The following is a 22,142-nucleotide window of genomic DNA, read 5'->3' as shown; positions in this document are numbered from 1 at the left end:
GCTTTTAAACCTTAGCAGTTCTACAAAGCGCTTTACACTGTTTCTCATTCACCCACAACCCCCTTGAGATTGAGAATTGAGATTGAGAAAGATTGAGTGGACACCCCGCTCTACCACCAGATCCACAGCCACCCAAAAATATCATATCTGTTTTTTGGAATCTTTAAAAACTACACATTTTATAAAGTCTTTTATAAGTCTGGAACTGTGAAGCTGGCTACGGTCAGGAGAGATCAGATTAGAGTTTTTAAACAGCACCACCTAGTAGACATCTCTCACACACACCACAATCTCCACTTTGTGGTTGTAATGAACATGAGAGATTAAGATTAATATTTACAATACACCAAAAATATACATAAAACTCAGTTAATAATAATAATAATAATAATAACAACAACATGTATAAAGTATACACATCATAAACTTAAAAAAAGTGTAACATTTGCATTTACTTAAATACATCAGTTTGTCCCTGAACCTCCTGTGTGTGTGTGTGTGTGTGTGTGTGTGTGTGTGTGTGTGTGTGTGTGTGTGTTTAACACACTCCGCCCGTCTGCTGCTGGAACACATCGATCGTGTCTTCATCCTCCATTTACCTGTCTGTCACAGTAGGCCTTCATCAGTTTAGCGAGTGGTGTGTGTCTCTTTATTTTAAATTGCACTACAGAGCCATCCTGCCCCGCCACCTTCAGGTTAATGTGCTCACTCTCCTATGACACACCACACTGTCAGTGTCCTACACCACACCGAGCACTGGTTAGGCTGTAGTGGAGAATATCAAACTCCACTATGCACTGTGAAAGGCACTGATTACCCACAATGCATTTTGATTTTAGTAGGAACTGCATAACACCTGGTTCACACATCTGAATGCTCTAACGGTTAGAGCATTCACACTGCACCTGGACGATGTGTGAACCAGGTGTTGTGCCGTTCCTACGGGTTTTTCCCCGTCTCCATGTTAACAGGTGAGTGTTAACATGGACACGGGGAAAAACGCGCACCGCAAACGGAGTATGTGAGAACCTGGCCATGGAACGTTGGCCAGGTTCTCACATACTTGGTTACTATGGTTATTTCACTACCTCAAACCTCTTCTGTGTAAGCTAACTCAGGCTAATAAACGGCACAGTACGCTGTTTGGAGCACTTAGAACGTATAACCATAGAAAGATTAATATTTTATTGATAATAATTCCACACAACTTTGTTTAATTTCTCTAACACAAAGTGATTGTATAGAATTAGCTTAGCACAGGTCCTAATGTAGTGTTATAGCAAGCCGTTAGAGGTTTTTTTACTGACTCTTTAACTTTCCATTAAAATCCATCTTACGGCAGAAAAATAAGGATTTATCACTTATATTTATCAAACTTATTAAACTTGACCGTGGCCTTCTCGTCGGACATTTTTAAAACAAAACCGCTCCACTACCTTCCCTTACTCCGCGCAGACCGGCACGCGCATGCGCAGCTCCGTGATCGGGCGCAATAAAATCACGTGGTAAAATGCACGTTCATGCACTTAAGATAAACATTAACTTTGATCATTTTGAGCTTTTTGATTTTTTATTTCTAACGTAATAAACAGAATAGAAAAGTGTAAACCAATCATCTCTATTTACATTATTTATTCTTTTTACTTATTTAATAAAAATGGTTTATATCATTATATATATATATATATATATATATATATATATATATATATATATATATATATATATATATATAATATCTGATGCCAATACACACTATGAAATGGTTCTGCATAAAAATATTAAATAAATAAAATGTTTAATCCAGTCATCTTTCTTAATCATTCAGTCTGCATTATATATGTAACTATTATATATTCTATTTATTTATATAGTCTATATATATTTATTTATTTTATATTTATCTTTAATAGAATATCTTGACAATTCATTTTTATCTGTCCAAAACAATAATAAAAACAGAGCACACTGTTCAGTTTATTTAGAAATATATATTAATACATATAGTAATCAAAGAATCTTTCAGCAAAACTATGTACAAAATTAAAGTGAAATGCAGGAGTGAGGTGAGTGAAGTGATCTAAAGTACAGTAAAGACAGTACACACTGCCTGTAGAAATGTACTTATTTAACTTCCTCCTTTTATAAAGCTTCAGTGTACAGATTGCCCATGAAATAGCTCCTCAGTTTGATGGCACTTTGTGTGTGATAAAACTAAATTAAAATAATTAGTTTTAATAATCATTAATTCAATCATTAATTCAATAATCTTTCAGTCCTGAAATATGAGAGAAGGATTTCTCATATAGACAGAAATGTGGCACCTTCACGGTACAGGAGACAAACTGCAGCAACATTGCATGGCATAAATAACAATAATAAACAATAACTGTAATAACAACAACAAGAAAAATTAAATAGAATAATATGAGAGAGTTTACACTAGCACTAGCACGCCAGTAGTAGAGGTGTGTGTAAGCACGTGAGTTTGTGTTAGTTGTTCTCGAATCTGGAGTACGGGTTCTCCTTCATCAGACCTAGAACACGACAACAAACATGTGAACGGGGGGGGGGGGGGGATAGTGAGAGTGAGTGAGTGAGTGAGTGAGTGAGAGTGAGTGAGTGAGAGAGAGAGAGACGTGACAGAGACTCACCGTATTTCTTCCTGATCTCATCATGTCTCGATCTCATCTCTGCTTTCCTGCAGTCACATAAACACACAATAACGCGATCACACTCTACATAACCCCTGTTCTACTACTACTAATAATAATAATAATAGCAGGGTTAGTCTGTAGTAAACAGACTAACCCTGACACACACACAAACATCAGGACTATGAGAGTGTGTAAGGGTCTGACCTCTCCTCGTGTCGGACTCGTCTGATCTCAGCCTCTCTCTCCACATGTTCATTTGTACGCTTAGATCTGAGCACATGCACACACAAATATTAATATCTGTAACAAACTGACAGCATGTGGGCATTAACACAATAACACTGTGTTAATATAACACACACACACACACACACACACACACACTCTCTCTCTCTCCGAATCAGCATTATCACGGGGGGGTGTGTGTTAAACTCACCCAAAGTTCTCACACTTGCAGCAGCAGAAGCAACAGATGAACACAGAGATGATGATCACACCACCAATCACACACATCGTAATGATCAGAGTCTGGAAGTTCACTAACACACACATATGTATACATACACACACCCCATTCACAGTCTATACTTACTATTGCTATACATACAGTGCGAGTGAGAGATCAGTTGTCTGATACTGAAGGCAAATAAGATTATCAGTGTGATAAACCTGTGTCTGTATCTGTTACCCCAGCAGTTGCCCCAGCGCGCATCATTAAGGGAACACAGACTGTGCGGAGGGAGGAGAGTTCGCACCGGGTAATCCAAACACTGCTGAGTCCTGCTGCACCATAAACACTGTGTGTACACACACACACACACACACACACACACACACACACACACACAGTGATAATCAGTACACACTTCATGTTCAGTGCTCATGTGGTCTTTCAATTTGACATTTTGTGAAAGCTGGTTGAGAACACACACACACACACACACACACACACACACACACACACACACACACGAGTTATCTCTATAAACGTGCATTACCATTATGGCCTTTTCCAATATGGCGGACATGTTAACGTAGGATACTGGCTAGCTAGCTCACCTGTTTTCTTATAGTTACAGTGTATTAGGTGTGTGTGTGTGTGACTCACTGTGATATTGGACACACACTCCGCACAGCTGGTGTTCGACTTCATAATGCAATCTAAAAAAAAACAGAGAATGTGGATTAGCATTAATTATCACTGCTAGTTTTTCCCATAATAAGCGCGTGTGGCAGTCACGTGACACACGTATGATAATCACGAGATTAAACCCGTGTGTCTCAGGCGCAGAGATTATTACGCTCTCATAAAACTTTAAAACATCTTAATCATTGTAATAATACAGAAACATGTATAAAACACTTATTATTAATAATAATTATGTTAGTTTAACACCCTCTGAAGCCTTTACAGGTTCTGTAAACCTGTTACAGTGCTGAAAACCTCACATGAACCTCTGGGTTTATTATCTTACACAACACCTTTAATATGTTATATAAAACAGCTTCAGAATTTAAACAGCTAGCTTGTTATCTAAGCTAACATACATGCACCGCTTTTAAGCTAAAAAACGATTGTTTAAGTTAAGAAATGAAACATTTTTAATGAATCATTTTAAAGACATAACAGCTAAAATATACACTGTGACTGATTATTATAGTTTAAAAGTTTTCAAGTATTTAGCGAACAGTGACTGGTACCGTTTAAAAGTTTATGTAAATAAATAAAGTGTAACCTGTTGCTGTGTTTTGCTTATTAAAAAAGAACTAACTTCAAATAGCTTATTTAAAAATAAAAGAATCATTTCTTACTGATCTGTGCTGAAATATCCGTCCATCTGAAAGCCATACACAGCGCAGAAAACATAAACACAACCCCAACCGACCCCATGGTGCGCTAGGATAACGGTGTTAACATGCTAACTACAGCCTGTAGTGTGGAAAACCCGCCTCAGAGTTTAGACCACGCCCCCTTCGACTGTGATTGGCTACAATGAAACAACATCACTCCAGGAAGTGGAGGTGTGTAGCGAAGCGTTCCATGGTGGAATGAGAGCTGTAGTATAGTAATTAAAAAGAGAAATAAAGCTTTTAGGCAACTCAAAGCTCACCATACACTGGTAACTTTGATTAACTATAAAAAGGCACAAGCAGTAGTTAGGAAAAAAATTCGATCAGCCAAACGTGTATATTGGAGACAATTCTGCAATAAAATTGGAAGAGAAACCCAGCTATCAGACATATGGAGAACAATTAGGAAAATGAGCAGAATAAGAAAGTGTAGAAATACCAGTGTTCAGTAGCAATAATAAAAATGCGATTAGCAATGCAGAAAAAGCAGAACTTTTGGTAAAAACCTTTGTGAAGATACACAGTACTGAAAACCTATCCTCAACAGCTAAGCAGTGTAGAGATCAGACACTTGCCCAAAATCCAGGGATAGTGGAAAGAAGGACTACATCAGGGGGAGAGTTGGACTTGCCATTTACTCTATTTGAATTAAAAAGGGCCATATCAAATGCACGGCAAACGACACCAGGGAAAGACGGTATATGCTATAGCATGTTAGATCACATGAGAGACACCACACTTGATGTAGTATTAAGAATGTTCAATATGGTATGGAGTACAGGAAAAATCCTACTAACATGGAAACAGGCAGTTATAGTTCCAATACTCAAACCTGGCAAAGACCCGTCAGATCCAGCAAGCTACAGACCCATAGCATTAACGTCACAGCTAGGCAAAACTATGGAGAGGATGGTAACAGATAGATTAGATCACTATATAGAAAGTAGAGGGCTTCTCTCACCGTATCAGTCAGGATTTCATAAAGGGAGGGGGACAATGGATTCTGTATTATGCCTAGAGTCAGAAGTTAAGAAAGCTCAGACTAACACAGAAAGTGTAATTGCTGTATTTTTTTATGTTGAAAAAGCGTATGATATGCTTTGGAAGGATGGACTTCTAATTAAACTCTACAAATTAGGAGTAAATGGTAAGATGTATAATTGGGTATTGGGTAGACTTCCTGAACATGATGAGCAATAGAAGTTAGAGTAGGTGCAGAGTACTCAAAGAGGTATGCAGTCGAAAATGGTACCCCACAAGGCAGTGTATGTAGCCCAATATTGTTTAATATTATGATTAATGTCATATTTAATCAGGTCAGAGAAAATACAGGTAAGTCGCTTTATGCGGATGATGGGGCACTCTGGGTTAGGGGTCGGAATATAGAATATTTAAGAAAGAAAATGCAACATGCAATAGGGAAAGTAGAACAGTGGGCAAATGAATGTGGATTTAAACTATCAATTTCACAATCACAAGGTATATGTTTCTCTAAACGTCGTAAAACAGTACCACTTAAATGATATGGGCTAGATCTTGAACAGGTCAAGGCTGTGAGATTTTTAGGAGTGATTTTTGATGAGAAGCTGACCTGGGGTCCGCATATTGATAAAATTATGAACAAATGTAAAAAGATTAGTAATGTTCTGAGATGTCTGTCAGGGCGAGACTGGGGAGCAAGTAGGGCATCGCTCATAAATATCTATCAGGCTCTTATGAGGGCCGCCTTTGATTATGGCTGCCTAGCTTATATGTGTTCAACACAATCAAATCTTAAAAAGCTTGATGTGGAACAAGCACTCCGGATCTGTACTAGAGCATTTAAATCATCACCAGTGACTGCATTACAGGTGGAGACAGGAGAGATGCCGCTGTGTATCAGGAGGGTTAAGATCATGCTGGCATATTGGGTAAATCTACAAGGGCATAGCAGGGTGCACCCCACAAAAGCCATCTTACAAGAATGCTCAGAGTTTTATAGGACCAACTTTAATAGCTTTGGATGGTTAGGAAATGCAAAGGCACAAAACGCAGGTCTCAGTCAGCTACAAGTAAGCCCCATTGTGGAGATACCAACTGTACCGCCCTGGAGATTCATAAAACCATCTGTAGATACAAGATTACAACAAATATTAAAAGAGAATTCTAAAATAGCACCACAAGGGATAATAATTCAAAACTATATGGACCAGTATCAGGATAAATTACTCATATATACAGACGGGTCAAAACAGCCTGAGACTGGCCGCAACGGTGCGGCTTTTTTCATTCCTCGGTATGAAGCAGCAGTAAAAAAAAAGGGCGACCGATCATTTATCAGTGTACACCGTAGAATTATTAGGAGTCCTATTGGCACTGTAGTGGTTGGAAAAAAATCATCAGCACCAAGATGACAGTCTATCAGCACTATCAAGCATACAGTCTGGGAAAACATCATGCAGACAAGACATTGTTTACCAAATACTTTATCTGCTTCTCATACTCCATGCTAAGGGACTGAATGTTTCCTTCTTCTGGGTTCCTGCACATGTAGGGGTAATGCACATGTAAGGAAATTAAACTGTGGATGTACTGGCAAAAAAAAAAAAAAGATAAAAAATGAAACAGTTGATATTCAAGTACCATTAAGTAGAGCAGAGATCAGAACCATTATAAAGGGACACACACATAAAATACGGCAGGAATACTGGGACACAGCTGACACCGGACGACACCTATATACCATACAAAAACAAGTGGGCATGAGTGTGAGGCAGGGCAGAAACCCAAAGGAAGAGATGATAGTTACGCGTCTTAGAATAGGTCATGCTGGCTTAAATCTAGCATTAAACAGAATAGGAAAACACCCCACTGGACTCTGCACACACTGCAGTACACAAGAGACAGTGAAACACATTCTGTTAGACTGCAAAGGGTATGAGGAGGAAAGAACTCAGCTAGAGATGCAGATTGGAAAACAAAACATGACACTAGAGAACTTGCTGGGGAAAACATCTGGGAAAATGCACCGCCCCTAATAAACTATCTAAAAATACTGGGATAAGTGAAAGACTTTAGTAATCTAGTAGGAATATCTAGTATATAGTTATTTATCTCTTTATTTTCTTTTATTTATGTATTATTATTATTATTATTATTATTATTATTATTATTTTCCATTTTATTTTATTTTTCTGCCAATCTACTGCCTACACTCCAGTCCAATAGGTGGCGGTAATGCACCTTTAGTTGGTTTGCCAACTGCCATTAAAACAAGAAGAAGAAGAAGGTGCGTAGCGAAACCACAGCAGACCCATTATTAGCTTTGTTAGCATGTTTTAACTTGTTTTATAGTAACAACTAGCCTTATATGTTAGCATAGTTTATATTTATAATTTAGAAGTAAAAGTCAAATTAATACAATGGACCGGAGTCAATTATTCAGTTTATACCACAGTTACCACTTCAATATATTGTTCTAAACTTTTATTTGTCAGGTTTTTGTCCTTTAAACGCTCTTGTGTATGGAACTAATTTGCGCATCCCATCTCAAACCTCCGCTAATCCCAAACCTCCAGCTGTAAACGTGTGTTTACTTTTGTTTATGCTTAATAAAAGAAAAGTAAATAAAAGGCCCCGCCATTTTAGAGCTAGTAAAGGAGGTTCGAGCCACTGATGCGCAGTGAGAGAGAGTTTCATGCTGATAATATAAAAATAAATAAATTTCGATACTTGTGAACAGGGTTTTACATTTTTTATTATTGCATGAATAAATAAATAAATATTGATACTTGTTCACTGGCTTTTCTGTCTCGTTACTGCAATCTCTCTCTCATGTTCTTTATTAGCATGACAATAATTGTACATTTGCATTGCTAACGCAAGTACAAAGGAAGGGTCGTGAAAAACAAGAAAAATTAAAGACAACAAAATAAAACTGAATAAAATTCTATTAGACTGAATAAATATAAACTAGTGCAAATAATATACATAAATGTACAAGGACAAAAATTCAATATATACAGAATAATTGAAAAAAGAAGGATAAAATATGTTAAATTACAGGATAAAAGTGAATTATCTAATAAAGGCCAGATAAAAATATTAAACAATAATAAAGACGAGCAATCATAATTACAAAAAAACAATGTCCTGTCATCAATTATTACTTATTTCTGGAAAATTGTCTGTAGCGGGTGTGTGTGTGCTGCGATGGACACACGTTATCTCATTTAACCCGGCGAAGTGATATGGAACTGTAATGCGGTCAAGACCTGACTGGAACTACTTTAGCTGTGTATTTACTGGAAATAATTACACCCCTCAGAACGTATGTCAGCCAATCAGAATTGAGAATTCTACAGCACGGTGGTGTATATATATAGATATCGGAGTGTCCGTTAACTGGTAAATACTGGTTTTTGAACATTCAAAATTCAGATAAAATCAAAAACTGTCAGACACAATGTCCGTTAAAAATATTAAAATGAAGCAGATCCTTTGCCATGCATTCTCCAACCTCATCAGGCATTATAGGAGAAGCTAGCGCAAAGTATTGACTAAAAGGGTGCCAATAATTGTTGCACACCTACATTTAACGAAGATTTTTCTTTTAATGAACCCATGTTGTGTTTGCAATTGTTTGATGTCAATGAGAGCAGAGTATTTTTGTGAATTTATTTTTAACAAAAGATCAAACAATAAAGACAATTTTTCACAGCCTTCTTTGCTCATATTTACAAGGGTGCCAATATTAATGGAGAGCACTGTGTATACCTGCTAATCTTGGTTTTGACCCTAGTTTGTTTTCTGGATATCTGATCTTAGCCTCATCCTCTGAATACCTGTTTGTCCATTCACTTTAACTATTGCTGTTTCTGCTGACTGACACTGAATAAATAAATCAATAAATATTTATGTAAAAATTGATAAAATACAGATGTTTTCTATCATTGTGAGTAGCAATAAAATATATGCACTATGCCAACAAATAATGGAACATCACAATGTAGCTTCCATTTATAAACAAAAAAAAAACAACAACAAATAAATATTAGTGTCAATATATAAATATGCTAAAAGGGAAATGTTGACTTTTATCTGGCTAGCTAAGTGATTAGCAATGACATATATAAGCTATGCTAACCTGGAGTGGTGTCATGTCCCTACTTGAGTAATAAGCTATGCTAATCGTACAGTCACATAAACGCCATTACATTACTTATTAAATAAACATAATGATGTAGGGATGATGCTAATAGTTAATTAGCAGGTTTTCTGAGGTAAAGTGTGACTTTATTGTTTTTGTAACAGAACTAAACCTCACGGTCTTTTGAAAACACACTTTCAATACTTGTTATAAAACACAATAATTTATTAACATAAAGAAGAAAAAGTGATTTAACATGAATGCTACATGCTAAATGTGTGTGTTTTAGCGCAGCTGCCAGCAGCTGAGCAGACTAATGACCAGGTTTATCTGTTACAGTGATGATTAGCATTGATGCTACTTTCATTATTGACACAGTAATAATAATAATAATAATAATTATAAATAAACAGTTCACACACTCTACTGAATAAAGTTAGCATTAGCATTAGTGTTGAGAAACAGCAGGACAGTAAGGCATCAGTGTTTGTCCTGAACATGATCATTAACCTCAGGCTGTGTTCCAGTCCAGTTTATCATGTGTCTAATCTAATGTAATCTAATCTAACATGTCTCCCACAGTGTGCCAGTGTGACGTCTTCCTGCTTTTCCTCACTGGGACTTCCTGTGGCTGTGATTGGCCAGTGGAGGTCACCTGACCCAGCCCCGCCCATAACTGGAGGCGGAACGAACACTGCAGCGCTTCTTCACGATCATGTTGATGTAAGCCTTCATGATCTTAGTGATCTCACCAACCTGAATAAACACACAATACAGTTTTATTATTTTTATTATTTTATTGAAGCAAAAAAAAAATCCAACACCTATTACCCATGTGAAAAACTAATTGCCCCTTTAAACTTAAAATCTGGTTGTGCCGCCATTAGCAGTAATAACTACAACCAAACTCTTCCGATACCTGGAGATCAGTCTCTCACTTACTTCTAGGACTAGGATTTACTGCTATGCTTTGGATCGTTGTCTTGCTGCATAATCCAGCTGCACTTGAGTTTAAATTTACGGACTGAAGACCGGACATTCTCCTTTAGGATTTTCTGGTAGAGAGCAGAATTCATGTTTCCCTCAATTACTGCAAGTTGCCCAGACCCTGAAGCAGCAGAGCATGCCCAGACCCTGAAGCAGCAGAGCATCCCCAGACCATCACACTTCCTCCACCATGCTTGACTGTATGATGTTATTTTGTGGAATTATGTGTTTGGTTTACGCCAGATGTAAAGGGAGTCCTGTCTTCCAAACAGTTCCACTTTCCACTCATCAGTCCACAGAACATTCTCCCAAAAGGTTTGAGGATCATCAAGGTGTGTTTTGGCAAAATTCAGACGAGTTTTAATGTTCTTCTGGGTTAGCAGTGGTTTTCACCTCACCTCTCTTCCATGGAGCCATTTTCCCCCAGTGTCTTTCTGATAGTCTGATGCAAGAGAGGCTTGTAGGTCCTTTGATGTTGTCCTTGGCGCTTTTGTGAATTCCTGGATGAGTCGTCGCTGTGCTCTTGAAGGAATTTTGGAAGGTCGGACACTTCTGGGAAGGTTCGCTACCGTACTGAGTTTTTCCATTTGGAGATAACGGTTCTCGCTGTTGGGCGCACGGTGGCTTAGCGGTTAGCACGTTCGCCTCACACCTCCAGGGTCCGGGGTTCGATTCCCAACGTGGCCCTGTGTGTGTGCGCGTTGCATGTTCTCCCCGTGCTGTGGGGGTTTCCTCCGGGTACTCAGGTTTCCTCCCCCAGTCCAAAGACATGCATGGTAGGCTGATTGGCGTGTCCAAAGTGTCCACAGTGTATGAATGGGTGTGTGAGTGTGTGTGTGAATGTGCCAATCCTGCGATGGATTGGCACCCTGTCCAGGGTGTACCCCGCCTTGTGCCCGATGCTCCCTGGGATAGACTCCAGGTTCACCGTGACCCTGAAAAGGATAAGCGGTATAGAAGATGGATGGATGGATGGATGGTTCTCGCTGTGGTTCTCTGGAGTCCCAGAGCCTTTGAAATAGCTTTGTAACCCTTCCCAGACTGATGTATTTCAATCACCTTCTTCCTCATCATTTCTGGAATTTCTTTCAACTTTGGTGTAGTGTGTTACTGAGTAAGACCTTTTAACCAACTCCATGCTGATGAAAAAGTTCTAAAGTGTTGTTTTGATTGAACAGGGTTTGCAGTAATCAGGCCTGGTTGTGTCTCGTCTAGCTGAACCCCATTATCAATTCACTTTCATAGATTTTAGTAACTACGGGGGGAAATACATTTTCACACAGGCCCAGTTGGTACTGGATAACTTTCTTGCTTCAACAAATAACATTATCATTTAAAAACTGCATTTTCTGTTTACCCAGACTGCCTTTGTTTTATCTTCAATTTATAATTTCTGAAACAATTTAGTATGAGATCTACACAAACACAGAAGAAATCAAATACTTTCACAGCACTGTATAGGTGTGTGCATGGTGTGTTTAGTGTGTTAAACATATGTTAAGTGTCTGTTGTGTGTATTACCTGTGGTGTTTCGAACAGCAGGTCTCGTCCGTCTACGCTGATTTTATATGTGCTCGGTAGCGGCGCTCCGAAAAACACAATGTGTTCATACGGAAACGTCTCTAGTGGCCTCGCTTCTCCTCTCTTATACACCGACACACTCTCCGCACTCACACCTAACCATAGCTCACAGGGAAAACCACCACACTTTGACTGTGCACACACACACACACGCACACACACACACACACACACAGTTATAGTGGTGTTGGATAACTCCAATTGTTTTTTACTTCCCTAACATCATAGTTTCCAGATTTTCTTGTCAGTTTGTTTTCTAGTGTCTTAGCAAACCGCAAATTCTAATACACTAGGTTAAAGATGATGATGTAGCTCACCTCGACATCGAACAGAGCCGATCCGTACCCGCTCCACTGTGTGATGATGTCCATGTACTTGATCATGGCCTGCTGCTGATCCAGTCCCTTCAGCCGGCTCCATTTTTCCCTGATACTCGCTCGCGTCCCCTCCGTCTCCTCCTTCACCCACATGTCCATCATCGTCTGTTCATCCTGAATGTTGCGCTGCTTCCTCAGTGATCCTCCTGCCTTCAGGCCCTCCAGAAAGCTGCTACGGTGCTTCTCCAGTGTTCCTCCTGCTCCTCCTCGTCCTCGGGTGAAGTGAAGGATGCGTTTGTGGATGTGGTTCAGAGGGTAAACACTCTCCAGGCTCCAGATCACTGCTGTCGCGTCTCCATGCAGATACTGCAGACGAAGAGCAGCCAGATGCCGCAGTGTGTCCTCATGAGCTGGGAAGTGACCGCTGATTAATGACTCGTGAGCCTGAGGAGGAGCAACACGAGACACTTGCATTCCACATCATAAACACGGAGCCGTAAACACGGAGTCGTAAACAGAGTCATAAATATGGAATCATAAACATGAGTCATAATTGTGGCATCATAAACATGGAGCTGTAAACATGGAAAGATGGAGTCATTAAAGAGAAGTTGTAAATGTGCACTTGTAAACACAGAGTCATGAATACTGGATTTGTAAAGCAGGAGTCATAAATGCAGAGTAGTAAAGAGGGATTCGTGAACCTGGAGTTGTAAACATGGAGTTGTAAAGGTGGAGTTATCACTTTTCTAATACAGAATCACGGACCTGCTCAAACATGAAGACAAACTCGACTCCCTCTTTAGGCGTGCTCTCTACATCCAGGAAACAGTAGAGCTTAAAGTACAGCTTCCACTGGGACTCGGGCTCTGATGACGCCAAGCTGGACAACGCACACACAACACACACACAATTCAGAATGAACTGTCTAACATAACATGATCCATCACATGAATTCATCAGATTGTAATATGAAGTACGTGTCTAATTGTATGTAGTGGGTGTGTCTGTGTGTGCTTTTGCGTGTGTGTGTGTGTGTGTGTGCGCGCGCGTGCGTGCACGTGTGTTTACCGCTCAAACTTGGCCAGAACATCAGCAACAATGACTCGGCTTTCTATAGCGCGATACACACTCCCACTGTGTTCAAACAGAGCAAACATGTTCCTGCTGTCCTCCATGGCCAAGCCCCGGATCAGCTTCTCCACCACCTACACACACACACACACACACACACACACACACACACACACATACAATTACCAGAATTACACAATGTTTACGTAGTGTACTCATTACTGATTCAAATCTGTACTCAGTGCGTATTTGTTCTCACCTCTCCTGCAGTAGTGTGTGAGTTAATGGAGATTTTACAGGCTCCGCCCCCGTGACAGTAAACGGTATATGTAATTTCCTGTCGGGTCCTCAGCGCAATGATTTCCTCCTGCGATGGTACACACTCACGCATCTTCGTCTTCTTTAGTGAGTCGGTAATGAAGACAGCGTAACGCTCCACCTCCGTGCTGGGAAACCTTTCTCTGATCCTGAAACGAATGGAAAGGTTTACAGCATTATATTTACACTAACTATATAGTAATTCAGTGTGTGTCACACACATCTGACTGTCATGGCAGCACCGAATACAGTACAGAACTACACTACCCATCAGCCCCAGGACATCACATGACCAGCCACTGCCTCTCTGATCACCTGCACCCGTTTCACCTCCTTAGTGCCACTATTTCAGTTCTGGCTTCTGTGTGTCTCTTTGTCTAGCTTTTGTTGTTGTCGAATGTTGCTTCATCCACGTTGTGTTCATCTTCTTGCCATGCGTATCTAGTTCATTTCTTTTGTTTCATGGTCATAATCTTTGTTTTTGTGTTTCACTCCAATAAATTCCAATCTGCACCTGTGACACCTGGGTCCATGTCTCACTGCTCACTGGGTCAGACAACAGAGCTGCATGCTGGGAAAAGAAGGAGACAAAAATACACTGAACAAATCAGCCACTGTGCTATAGCATTTCTTCCAGTGTTTCCTGGACACAATGGGTCTGAAGAGGAGGAGACCTCACCCAAAACACGCTGCTGAGCACCACAACATTTCTACCATCTGTTAAAGGTGGAGGCAAGAACTACAGTGTGGCGTGTAAGCATTCCTCACCAGCTTCAACTTGGACCACAACCACAGTCCTGACCTCAAAGTCAGAGCAAGCTCCTGATGACCTGGTGATTCCAGAGAGCATATAGCACCTTGCCCAAACCCAATAAAGGTAAGGCTCTCTTGGTTCTGCTATGAGTAAACAAATGCTTGGAGCTTTAAACCCACCAACATCAGGACACACGGACATACTGATCTTTACCTCATGACTTTCACCAGGAAAACCAAGATGGACCTCATGTACAGACCCTTCTGGCAATAATCATTTAGGAGCAACCCTAAGCCCTACAGAATAAATAAAGTCAAATGAAGTTGTTTCTCCTACAGCCCAGACCCCCATCCACCCAGCCTCAACATCAGCACCGGTGCTCATGACCCAGACTTCACCCTGAGTGTTTGTCTGTGTGTAGACCGAGTAATCACCTCTTCAGGTGGAATTTCAGGTATCTCAGTATGCCTCGGCTTGGAAGGAAGGTGCAGCTCATGCACGTGAGGAGGTGCCAGTGGGCATGGCTTGCAGAGCTGTGTGGCTGAGGCACGTGATTGGTTTGTTTGATGAGCTGGCAGTAGACTTCATCTCTGATTGGCCGCAGGTCGTGACAGGTCTGCAGGATTCCCTGGATGATGGGGATGGGGTCAGCCACGACCTCCATCTCCTGCAGAGAGTTAAAGATCTTCACCGCTTCATCCTGAAGACTAGAGTAACCTTTCTCCTTATGGACTAGAGACAGAGAGAGAGACAGAGAGGAAGAACTGTATAACCCATTTTTAGAACGTCCTAAAAAGCACCTGCATCCATCTCTGAACACCTGACTGGCTGTGTTCCAAATGGAATTTTAATGATATCAAACACTGCCTTAACAAATGCTACAAGTGTAAAGTACACTAAAATATCACTATCAATCCATCTATGAGGACGTATAAAGGGTGTGTGTGTGTGTGTGTGTGTGTGTGTGTGTGTGTGTGTGTGTGTGTGTGTGTGTGTAGAGGACTCACGGCTGTCTCCGTAGGGCAGAGGCAGTAGTGGAGAGTGTAAGGGATGCTGTGTGTATCGCAGTATCGGGTTTCTCCAGTACATCTGCTCCACCGCCTCCAGATTCATACTGTTCTCCTGAAACACACACACACACACACACACACACACACACACACACATTTAACCAATCACATTTCAGTAATACAATGACATCATCACCTGTGGAATTAAGGCTCCATCCCAAATGCTATAGAGTTTGAGACACAAATACAGAAGTAAAGAAACTTACAGGTGATATTGAGGACAGTGAGTGTGTTCCACACAGATCAACAACAAACAAACAAACAAACAAACAAACAGCTGTATGAATGAAAGACTAGCCCACTGCTGTTTGTCCACACTGAAAGGACAGTAGAGAATGAGACACAGCCAGTCATCTAAATAACAGTGTGTACAACAGCTAGCATTCACGTCTTCATGAAACTTGTAATTAGCAGTTGGGAATTTTCTGAAAGCTTTGACTTGGCTGCGTGTGACACGACATGATAAACAAACAAGAACTAAACAAAAGCAGCTGCACACAAACTTTTAATGTAAACTGAGCATGGGTTAATGTGAGCCAGAACATAATGCCAGTGTTTGTGTTAATTCGACGCGCTCTCCTGTAAAGAAATTGTATCCACGTTTTGAAAGAGAATACATTCATAATTTTATCCATAAAATGATTCACTTCTCGAGATAAGCAATGTCTCTCATTAAGATGAGCCTTAAATTATTTTAAATCGATACGTAAAAAAACACCTTTTCCTGGCAAGATATAATTAATTACTGAATAGAGTCATAATTATATATTTAATAATGTCCTCGAATGATATTGCATGTGTGTTTTAGAGTGTATTTACAGCGTAAACTTCAGCGTGACACACTGTGGTTACAGCAGCAGTTTGTCTGTAGTTATGTCTGAGGTCTGAAAACTGATGGGTGTAATTTCGGTATTAAATCCTCGCGGCACACTCAACGGCCCTACGTGTTCTCAGGACTTCTGTAATTGTGTGACCTTTAGTTTGCTCAGACACTATCATCATGAAGAACATCAACATGGTCACATCAGCACAAGATGAAAAAGCAAACACTGCAGAAAAGCAAAAAGAGTTCCACGCAGAAGACACACAGCGCTGTACCTCATTCCACCCTGGAGCGTTAACTCCTGAGAGAAAGTGGGCGTGGCTCCACTGACTGAAAAGGACAAAGTCACAAACATCTTTTCTCATGAACAATCCTGAGGAAACAGCACCCCATGAAGCCCAACGTTCTCACAGCTCCCCCTGGTGGCAGAGTGTGTAGGGGGAGAGTGCGTAAGACACAGAGGGAAGGGGGACGGTGTGTTTTGGGGTGATGCGGTGCACTCGGAGCCAGTTTACCTTGATCTCTCGGATGAGCTGCTGTGTGGGCGTCTCGATGGGAGTTTTATTATCGATGGCGCTCTGAATGGCCGAAGCCCATCTCATGGCCTCATTCAGGAGTTTGGTGTAAAGACGGTATGAGTGCTTCCGGCCATGCACCACGACTTTCCAGTAACCTGCACACGGAATAATCAGGAATTCTATCAAAACTCTACATGTCTGACTCTACTGTTTCAGCTTCATGAAGGACTTCTTAAACAGCCTCTGTGTCCTAAACAGCCTCATTCTGGATTTATTGTAGTGCATTTTGTAGTGGTTAAAAACATTGTCTCAGACTTAACCAGTAACCCCTTCCACCTTTTGTGCCACTAGCGCATGTTCTGTAGTGCACTTTATAGTGTGTTGGGTAATATTTAGGACTTGGTCACTAGCCCCTGTGTGTACGTAGTGCACTTTGAAGTGATTAGAGTTCGTTTTGGATTTTAGTACTAACCCTTATCTTACATTAGTGGTAGTAGATTTGTTCAGTGGCTCAGGTCCTAGTTAGTGCACTGTGAGTAGGGCACGTTGCTCAATAATTTACAGGAAATTGTTTAAATAGTGACAAAATGGAAGAAGAAGAAGAAGATAATGTCAATCAAGACATAACCGTTAGCTAAATAAAAATAAAAGTTAGGTAAAATAATAATAATGAATATTGTTTGTTTTTCCACACAGTGCACATGTTGTATGATTAAACTTACAAGTAAAATGAATGAAAAGTGATTATTTATATTAAATAACATTTTAAAACATTTTCTCCTTATACCAGTCTCTTTGAAGACTCGGTCGTCGGGCTGTGCCACTGAACACAGGCTGTTGAGCACCAGAGTGCCGAGACGAGACGAGCTGCGCTCAGATGATTTATAATAATCCAGAGAGTTCACCGTCAGAACAAACCAACGCTTCTTCAGCTTCAGAGACGAGCTCTTCATACTCGACCTCATCTCTTTATGCAGCCAGCCTGAAAGAGACAGACAGGTCAGACAGACAGGTCAGGGAGACCTGCCTTGTAATTATGTCATTCACAATAAACACAACTCTCACAATGCTTAGAAGTTAGTCCTGTCAATCATAACCACTTTAGGTCCTGTCTCGCCCCAGCTTTAGGTCCTGTCTCACCCGCTTTAGTCCTGTCTCGCTCGCTTTAGGTCCTGTGTCGCCTGCTTTAGTCCTGTCTCGTCCGCTTTAGTACTGTCTCGCCCGATTTAGGTCCTGTGTTGCCTGCTTTAGTTCTGTCAATCATAACTGCTTTAGTTCCTGTCTCGCCCGCTTTAGGTCCTATCTCGCCCGCTTTAGTTCCTGTCTCACCCGCTTTGGGTCCTGTCTCGTCCGCTTTAGGTCCTGTGTCGAACGCTTTAGGTCCTGTGTTGCCTGCTTTAGTTCCTGTCTCACCCGCTTTAGGTCCTATCTCGCCCGCTTTAGTTCCTGTCTCGCCCGCTTTAGGTCCTGTCTCGCCCGCTTTAGGTCCTGTCTCGCCCGCTTTAGGTCCTGTCTCGTCCGCTTTAGGTCCTGTGTCGCCTGCTTTAGGTCCTGTCTCGCCCGCTTTAGGTCCTATCTCGCCCGCTTTAGTCCTGTCTCGGCCGCTTTAGGTCCTGTGTCGAACGCTTTAGGTCCTGTGTTGCCTGCTTTAGTTCCTGTCTCACCCGCTTTAGGTCCTATCTCGCCCGCTTTAGTTCCTATCTCGCCCGCTTTAGTTCCTGTCTCGCCCGCTTTAGGTCCTGTCTCGCCCGCTTTAGGTCCTGTCTCGCCCGCTTTAGGTCCTGTCTCGTCCGCTTTAGGTCCTGTGTCGCCTGCTTTAGGTCCTGTCTCGCCCGCTTTAGGTCCTATCTCGCCCGCTTTAGTCCTGTCTCGGCCGCTTTAGGTCCTGTGTCGAACACTTTAGGTCCTGTGTTGCCTGCTTTAGTCCTGTCTCGCCCGCTTTAGTTCTGTCAATCATAACTGCTTTAGTTCCTGTCTCGTCCGCTTTAGGTCCTGTCTCGTCCGCTTTAGGTCCTGTCTCACCTCTGACGATGAAGTCCTGCCCGTCACTGCGTGCCTCTCCTCTGGGTTTGTGTAACAGTCCGATCCAGTGGTGCATCTCCTCAGGCAGGTCTGCGTTACAGTGGATCACTCGATTGGCTGTGATGATCACGAACGAGTTCGGCCTGAGACAACAGAGAGGACATCACAGACATCAGAGAGAACACTTTAGCTCCTTTACCTAGAAAGGGGCATGTTGTTTACTGTTAACACTATGAATAAGATAAGATGGACCTTTATTGATCTCCTGTAGGGGAAATTCCATAATGAAAAGACACTAAGGGTACTAAAGGTGTATGCTTGAGGGTTCCACCCCAGCAACAAGGAACAGTACTGTTTAGTTCCCATTTTTCTGAGTGTAAATATAATATAAATATAATATAAAGCATTGCAATATAACATCACTTATAACGGTCCAGTTATGTGCTTTAAAGAGTTTTAAATGTGTAACTTCACTTTTCCATGTATTATTGGTGTAAAAGCCATTCCACTGACATGTACCTTTAAAAGTATTTATTTATATCTTAGAGTAATTAAGATTATAGTAAACACAGACTTAAGAAACTTTATTACTAACTTCATTCCGCAGTAAAGCTTTAACCATCATTCTACTTTATTTTCTTTTGGAGAAGAAAAACAAACCCAAAACATGAATGTGTTCTAACAAAACCTCAATACTGTAGCATCCGCGCCGATAAAGAGTTTTTATTACAGAATTTTACTATATTATTAATTATTACATTAAATTATTTTTACCTGTCAGGATTGTCTGAGGCGCAAACTGAGTCGATGAGCCCAACGTCCAGAGTTCCCTAAAAAGATCAACAAAAAAAAGTAAAGATCAAATAAACAGAATTCAACAGTTAAACAATTCTAACCTGGTTTGTGAGTCAATAATTATTCAGGGTTAGTCAAAGTGCAATATTTTTTACATGTTGTTCCACAAGGTTCTCTAATACACCCACTTTTATTTTATTATCCTTAATGATACTCAAAAATGATAAAACATTTAAGAAATTGATTTTGATTCTAGATGATGGTGCATCTCAGAGGTAGCAGCTCTCTCTCACACACACACACGCGCGCACACACAGATTTGAGGAAAACACAATGACTACGTTTACATGTACAGCAGTAATCTAATTATTGAGCTTACTCTGAGTAAGATAATAATGTGATTAAGGTGTTTACATGAGTCGCTTTTAGAATACTCCTGTCATGTTCCCGTTTTACATGTTATAGAACATAATTAGATTAACAGCCCGCGTCATTACGTCACCGCGCCACGCCGTCCGACGTCCCTCCAGAATTTCACGTATCAACATACAGTTCGTCTTCGTTATGGTACCGTGTACAGTTTTGGGTGTTTTTATTTAATTTTTTTTAAACAAACGGTTTAATTATTTGTCATGCTGTACGTGCTAATAGACAACTGCTTGAAGCCCTGGGCTGCGTCCCAAACCGCGTACTTACTGTCTATATAGTAGCCGAGATACATGTATTTTTCCCCACTACAGGCCTATAGTAGGAAAGTATGCGATTTGGGACGCAGCCGAACTCTCTTGTTCGCCGTAAACGTAAAACTGCCGTGTGTGATCGTGTCCTGTCGCAAAATGCGGTGAAAACTCTCACACGACGTTCATAATGTGATTCAGGTGTGTACATGTCTGTAATACACGTCCATAATGCGACTAAAACAGGAGTACTCCACCTGTCTTAATTAGATTAGTGTTTACTTCGAGTATGACCTTAATTAGATTAAGGTAAGTAAAAATTGCTGTTTACATGTTAGTTTCTTAATTAGAGTACGGTCTTAATCGGGTTAAGAGTGGATTATTGTTGTCCATGTAAACGCAGCTAGTGTCCTTATATTTGGACAAATTTCTCAATACAAATATAAAGAATGGTTGGTGTGTAGCTTTAAACATACTTGTAAATATATAATGATGTATTTGAATCTTATTAACTTTAAATATATGTAAATATATAATGATAAATATGAATACATTTCATTTTAAACACATTTAAATATATAATGATGTATATGAATATTATAACTTTAAATATAATTAGTGGCGCTTGAAAAGCACTACTATTGTTCTCTTGCATACTTAATAATAATAATAATAATAATAATAATAATAATATTATAATTATTATTCTCCTTCTTCCACTTTTTTTCGGCGCGTAACTAGTCCCGCACCATTTGTCGGAGATCGACATTGGCCCTCTAAAGAGAAAGCTCTAAAAGTTTTGCCTCCGTACACATTCGGCTCTAAAATGTATTGGTGCACGATCTGTTCGGCTCTTAGAAGTTTTGACACCCTATCCGGCCGGCGCTCAAAAGTATTGGCACCCCACACGGCCAGCTCTCAAAAGTACTGGCGCCCTTGACGGTTGGCTCTAAAAAGTATTGCCGCACTACACGGCCGGCTCTAACAATGCTGGCGCCCTATCTGTCCGGCTCTCGAAAGTATTGGCGCCCTACGCTGTCGGCTCTCGAAAGTATTGGCACCCGTCCCTATTTCGCCACCGCAAGCACCACTCACATTTTCTTCAGGAAATACCGGTCTAGTTAAATATATCAAGTTTAGCGTGAGGTTAATTCTGACACTCACCACTGCATTTTTGGGGTTGGCTTGTTCATTCTGCATTTCCATCAGCTGCTGTGGGGAGGCACTGTGTACACGACTTAACACGCTGAACCAACCGCTACACACACACACACACACACACACACACACACACAGAGTGAATGGTTGAAATAATGCTGCACACACTATGACAATGCAGTGTGTACCTGCGTGCGTGTGTGTGTGTGTGTGTGTGTGTGTATTTACCTGGCTTCTTCTGGTGTTTCAGCATAAATGTGATATGTTCTGTCTTCAGTTACGATGTTTAGTGCGTTTTCCTTCTCGTGATTATCGACAATCTCCCTGTAAAGAACACAAAGTGATTGTTCTGTTACACTCTCTCTCACACACACACAACCTGCTGTAATCAGTGTGTATAAACCTGAGCATC

General features: G+C 40.7%; 2 protein-coding genes and 1 long non-coding RNA gene across 5 annotated transcripts in view; 1 reads left to right on the top strand and 2 right to left on the bottom strand.

The window, feature by feature from the left end:
• Window positions 1-1,976: 1,976 nt before the first annotated feature.
• On the bottom strand, window positions 1,977-4,719 carry pttg1ipb (PTTG1 interacting protein b). 2 transcript variants are annotated; one of them, XM_053626079.1, is made up of 7 exons: window positions 4,470-4,709; window positions 3,766-3,818; window positions 3,346-3,454; window positions 3,094-3,196; window positions 2,862-2,927; window positions 2,655-2,701; window positions 1,977-2,537 (listed from the first exon to the last, which is right to left on the bottom strand). In XM_053626079.1, exons 1-7 carry the CDS (start codon window positions 4,546-4,548, stop codon window positions 2,494-2,496), a joined length of 501 nt encoding a protein of 166 aa, XP_053482054.1. In that variant the 5' UTR covers window positions 4,549-4,709; the 3' UTR covers window positions 1,977-2,493. The 2 variants fall into 2 exon arrangements, with proteins under 2 accessions (XP_053482054.1, XP_053482055.1); XM_053626080.1 differs by lacking the exon at window positions 3,094-3,196 and having other exon boundaries at window positions 3,327-3,454; window positions 4,470-4,719.
• Window positions 4,720-10,219: 5,500 nt separating this feature from the next.
• LOC128608417 (uncharacterized) lies at window positions 10,220-19,144 on the top strand. The gene is made up of 3 exons (XR_008386067.1): window positions 10,220-10,359; window positions 17,869-18,077; window positions 19,047-19,144. It is a non-coding gene; the product is annotated as an uncharacterized LOC128608417 (long non-coding RNA).
• The window catches only part of myo10l3 (myosin X, like 3), a 49,218-nt gene continuing 37,331 nt past the window's right edge, over window positions 10,256-22,142 (bottom strand). The window contains exons 26-39 of one of the 2 annotated variants that reach the window (XM_053626076.1): window positions 21,959-22,054; window positions 21,737-21,830; window positions 19,875-19,930; window positions 19,101-19,243; window positions 17,866-18,060; window positions 17,076-17,233; window positions 15,675-15,789; window positions 15,102-15,399; window positions 13,855-14,062; window positions 13,593-13,729; window positions 13,290-13,404; window positions 12,522-12,965; window positions 12,145-12,336; window positions 10,256-10,392 (exon numbers count right to left, since the gene is read on the bottom strand). In XM_053626076.1, coding sequence (XP_053482051.1) covers window positions 10,288-10,392; window positions 12,145-12,336; window positions 12,522-12,965; window positions 13,290-13,404; window positions 13,593-13,729; window positions 13,855-14,062; window positions 15,102-15,399; window positions 15,675-15,789; window positions 17,076-17,233; window positions 17,866-18,060; window positions 19,101-19,243; window positions 19,875-19,930; window positions 21,737-21,830; window positions 21,959-22,054 — 2,356 coding nt within the window. In that variant the 3' untranslated portion in view covers window positions 10,256-10,287. Of the gene's footprint in view, window positions 10,393-12,144; window positions 12,337-12,521; window positions 12,966-13,289; window positions 13,405-13,592; window positions 13,730-13,854; window positions 14,063-14,182; window positions 14,485-15,101; window positions 15,400-15,674; window positions 15,790-17,075; window positions 17,234-17,865; window positions 18,061-19,100; window positions 19,244-19,874; window positions 19,931-21,736; window positions 21,831-21,958; window positions 22,055-22,142 lie in introns of those variants that run through there. The other variant, XM_053626077.1, reaches the window with a different exon arrangement.

Source organism: Ictalurus furcatus, chromosome 6 (assembly GCF_023375685.1).
Source record: "Ictalurus furcatus strain D&B chromosome 6, Billie_1.0, whole genome shotgun sequence".
NCBI lineage: Eukaryota > Metazoa > Chordata > Actinopteri > Siluriformes > Ictaluridae > Ictalurus > Ictalurus furcatus.
The sequence above is the reverse complement of the archived record's forward strand: the minus strand, read 5'-3'. Positions and strand labels throughout refer to the sequence as shown.

What these genes read in the sequence shown, in the direction of transcription:
- pttg1ipb (XM_053626079.1), bottom strand. Translation starts at nt 4,548, where the DNA reads ATGGGGTCGGTTGGGGTTGTGTTTATGTTTTCTGCGCTGTGTATGGCT. An exon ending in TGCAAGTGTGAGAACTTTGG is followed by an intron (nt 2,928 to 3,093) that starts GTGAGTTTAACA and finishes GCATGTGCTCAG; the next exon opens with ATCTAAGCGTACAAATGAAC. An exon ending in CGAGTCCGACACGAGGAGAG is followed by an intron (nt 2,702 to 2,861) that starts GTCAGACCCTTA and finishes ATGTGACTGCAG; the next exon opens with GAAAGCAGAGATGAGATCGA.